General features: G+C 38.0%; 1 protein-coding gene across 1 annotated transcript; it reads left to right on the top strand.

The window, feature by feature from the left end:
- Window positions 1-2,773: 2,773 nt before the first annotated feature.
- LOC121757604 (protein FAR-RED IMPAIRED RESPONSE 1-like) lies at window positions 2,774-3,502 on the top strand. The gene has a single exon (XM_042153123.1). The coding sequence runs from the start codon at window positions 2,774-2,776 to the stop codon at window positions 3,500-3,502; it is 729 nt and encodes a 242-aa protein (XP_042009057.1).
- The last annotated feature ends 547 nt before the right edge of the window (window positions 3,503-4,049 follow it).

Here is a 4,049-nt window from a genome sequence, read left to right as displayed (position 1 = left end):
CTATTTTGTTACCTATATTGCTAATAGCTGATTGTTGAATATATATATATATATATATATATATATATATATATATATATATATATATATATATATATATATAGCGGGTAGTGTTAAACTCCTTTTCTCTCCTTAGATTTAAGTTCCTTCTTAATCTGGACCGTTAGATCTCATTCATCAACGGTCCAGATGATCTGCATTATTACATTATAATGGTGCATTATTAGTCGGTGTGCATTATTCAACAGAAAATCTGCATTATTACACTATATCGGTGCATTATTAGTCGGTGTGCATTATTCAACTGAAAATCTGCATTATTAAATGACACGTGGCATCAATCTAACCGTCGGATGACAAAATCGTGGGGCTGAGATCAAGAAGGAAATAGGAGAAAATATGGAAAAAGGATTTGAATACAATCCTATATATATATATATATATATATATATATATATATAGAGAGAGAGAGAGAGAGAGAGGATTGTATTCAAATCCTTTTCACCTATTTAATCCAATCTTCTTCTTAATCTCCACCGTGTATTTAAGCTGATCCAATGGACTAAATAATTTATTATAATTATCAGATTGCATGCTTTGTTAACGTGAGAAGATTAAAATAGAGATTCTCTATTGTAGTTAGTTATGGAATGAGGCGTGATTTCCTCCGTCGAGGATTATTGCAGTTTCTCAATAAATTTGTTCCTGATTTAGTTTAATTCTTTCTCCTTAATCCCTTGTTTTATCAGCATACTGCAAATCGACGATTAATTGGTGTTTAACAGCTTTATTGTATCTAAATCTTATGCATACGGTTCCTCCCCGGTATTTCGATTAACAATGGAAGAAGGTAATACTGCAATTGTCGCCTATGTGTATTGATTTGGTTGCTGTCAATTTTTATTTGTAATTCAGTCGAATGACCCAATCTTCTTAGATCAGCAAATTCGTGGTTCATGTTGGTGTGCTTTTGTATTGGTTTATTGAAACATTTTTGACGTTTAATGGTTTTGTTGTTGCTACGGTTCATTCACGCTTATAGGTTTTGTTATTTCATGTGACATAGGCTTTCAATCATTCCCCTAGGGCTGCCGATTTCTGGGCCCAGGAGTGTTGTATAATATGAGTTTCAAAACATGTACGTATGTCCGCGAATTGGAGCCATCTGTATAGTGTTTGGTTTAATATTGAATGAGTAGTTGGACGAAATTATACATTTAATGTAGAATTATGCTTATATAATGCACTCTTGTATGTTGTGTAATGTATAGTATATATCATATAATGCTATTGTAGCTTAACATGTATATTGTTTCGTGTTTGTAAACAATACGGGTTGTACCTGCATGTTCTGAGCAATTAAAGCCTGTAGTTGGTCAGAGGTTCGAATCATTAGAGTTTGCACTCGCGTTTTATGATGTGTATGCTAGGGCCGTTGGGTTTGACACGCGCAAACAAGGTGTGAGGAAGGTGGATGAAGTTACAACGTGGTATTATGTCGTATGTAATAGGGAGGGCTATAAGAAGTCCATCGACGATGACCAGTTGAATGCACGTTCCGGTTTATCATTGAAGCGCTGACGCTTATCGAAGAGATGTGGTTGTAAAGCTAGTATTTCCTTCAAGTATTTATCTGATAATGGACATCCAGGTTATATGGTACAGGATTTCAACGAGGTTCATAACCATGATATGGTTGAGTCAGAGCATCAGCAGTTTATGTCTGTGAACCGTCATTTGGATGACGTTCATCAGAAATTCATACTTGATTGTTCAAAAGCGAATATTGGACCCACATTGACATTTAAGGTTTTGAAAGAAACTCTCGGTGGGTTTGACCTCGTCGGTTGTACGGTCGGTGACATCAGGAATGCTTCACACGACATTAAAGCATATGCGCATGGTTTCGATGTGCAAATGGTATTGGACGACATGGCTAAAAAGAAGGAGATGTATGAGTCGTACACATATCATTATGAGGTTAACGAAAGCAACCAGTTGGTTGCGTTCTTTTGGTGTGACGGCTTAATGAAAAGGAATTACCATATGTTTGGTGACATTGTAGCCTTTGACACCACCTATAACACAAACAGGTATATATGTTTCTGCAATAGTATGTGCATTATAGTTACGTTTGCATTCATTAAATTAGTAAAACAGTTGCATTATACAGATTAGAGTTCCTGTTAATTGTTAATTATATCAAGTACATTATAAGTACATATCCGTACATTACGATTCCGTTTTTGATTCATTATATTTTCGTTTGATTAATTTGATGACACGCAATCGATTGTTTATGTAGGTATTGCATGATATTCCATCCTTTCACGGGGAAGGACAATCATGGAAGCCCTGTAACCTTTGCGGCTGGCTTGGTATGCAATGAGAAAACAGGGGCGTTTGGATGGTTGTTTAGACATTTTGTTGAATGCATGGGCATAGCACCGAAGATGATCGTGACAGATCAAGACAATGGAATGAGATCAGCCATTGAAGAGGTTCTGGTTGGCACGCGACACCGATGGTGTATGTGGCACATAATACACAAGTTGTCCACCAAGGTCCCAAATAGGTTGCTCAGGGATGAAGCTTTCAATAAGGAATTCAGTGCATGAGTTTGGTCTGATCTGCTTGAGCCTGACGAATTTGAAGAGGAGTGGAAAAGAGTTATGGAAAGTCATGGGTTGGAAGACTTTGACTGGTTTAACTCATTGTACGAACACAGGCATTTCTGGATACCGGCGTATTTTAGAGATTTCCACTGGGTTCGATGATTAGGACAACATCCATTTCCGAATCGGAGAACAGTTTCTACAAAAGATTTTTGAAGCCCCGTGCGAACATAGCCGAGTTCTACTTGAATATCAACCATGCTGTTGAGTTTCAGCGTAACAGTAGGACGGCGTTAGACTACCACGATGCCACTGTTTTGCCCATTTTGGCCACTACCTTGCCGTTTGAGAAACATGCTTCAACGCTTTACACCGATACGATGTTCAGGAAAATACAGGAAGAAATCGTTGATGGTAATGATAGATGTCGCGTGCTAGGATTTTCTTCTACTGAATTTGTTGACACATACAAGCTTGGGGATAGCAATCGCAAATCGTATTTGGTGACTCATGATAGGAGTGATGAGTCGTATTATTGCGAATGCAAACTCTTTGGTAGGCATGGATATTTGTGCAGACATATTTTTTTTATTTTCATGAACAATGAGTTGAAGAAAATACCAGAAAAATACTGCCAAAGTAGATGGATGAAGACTCCGCTAGCCAAGGCGGTCAATGGGGAAATTCATGATGACATTCCTACCAGGTCTGTTGTTGACGATAGGCAAGCAGTGTCAAAGCAAGGCATTTCTATGTTCTATGGTTTCCTCCGGCGGTTCGAGGGAGACATTGAATTGCTAAGGGCATTTGTAGGCGGTGTGGAAGACCTTGGTAATTCTTTACAAGCTGGGAATCCGACAACGTCAGCAACTGAAAAAGGCGAATGATTGAAGAGTTCTATGGCATGGTGCGGCCTGAAGTTGTTGAGGTTCATCCTCCAGATGTTGTCAAGACCAAGGGGCATGCTAGCAGCTCAAAGAGCCGACTGATTTCTAAAAGGGAAAAGGCTCTAAAGGATGCTAGTCGGCCTCTAAGACGGTGTAAGGCTTGCGATGAGATGGGCCACCATGACTCCAGAAATTGTCCTATGCTTAAAGAGATGGAGATGGAGAAAGAGTTGGGGAAGGGCAAGAGTACGTTGTGATGTATTCTATGGATTTATGTAGCCGGATTATTTATTTATATGCGTCTGTTTTCTTATTCTTTTGGTTTGTTACAGTTTTTTGTTTCATCAAAATTAACTAAACTCAGGAATTACAATTTTATTGAAAGACAATGTTGCACATTAGCCGTTTGCAATTTGATCTTAGGCCCATCACAAACATATGTAATTCTGGTTCCAAATAATGTTGTAATATTAAACACATGATGAACCAACATAACATAATAATGCATATGATAAGTACTTATATTCAGTACTGAGTACAGAATACC

This window comes from Salvia splendens, chromosome 12 (genome assembly GCF_004379255.2).
Source record: "Salvia splendens isolate huo1 chromosome 12, SspV2, whole genome shotgun sequence".
In the NCBI taxonomy this organism is placed as follows: Eukaryota; Viridiplantae; Streptophyta; class Magnoliopsida; order Lamiales; family Lamiaceae; genus Salvia; species Salvia splendens.
This window is presented reverse-complemented; position numbering and strand designations above follow the sequence as displayed.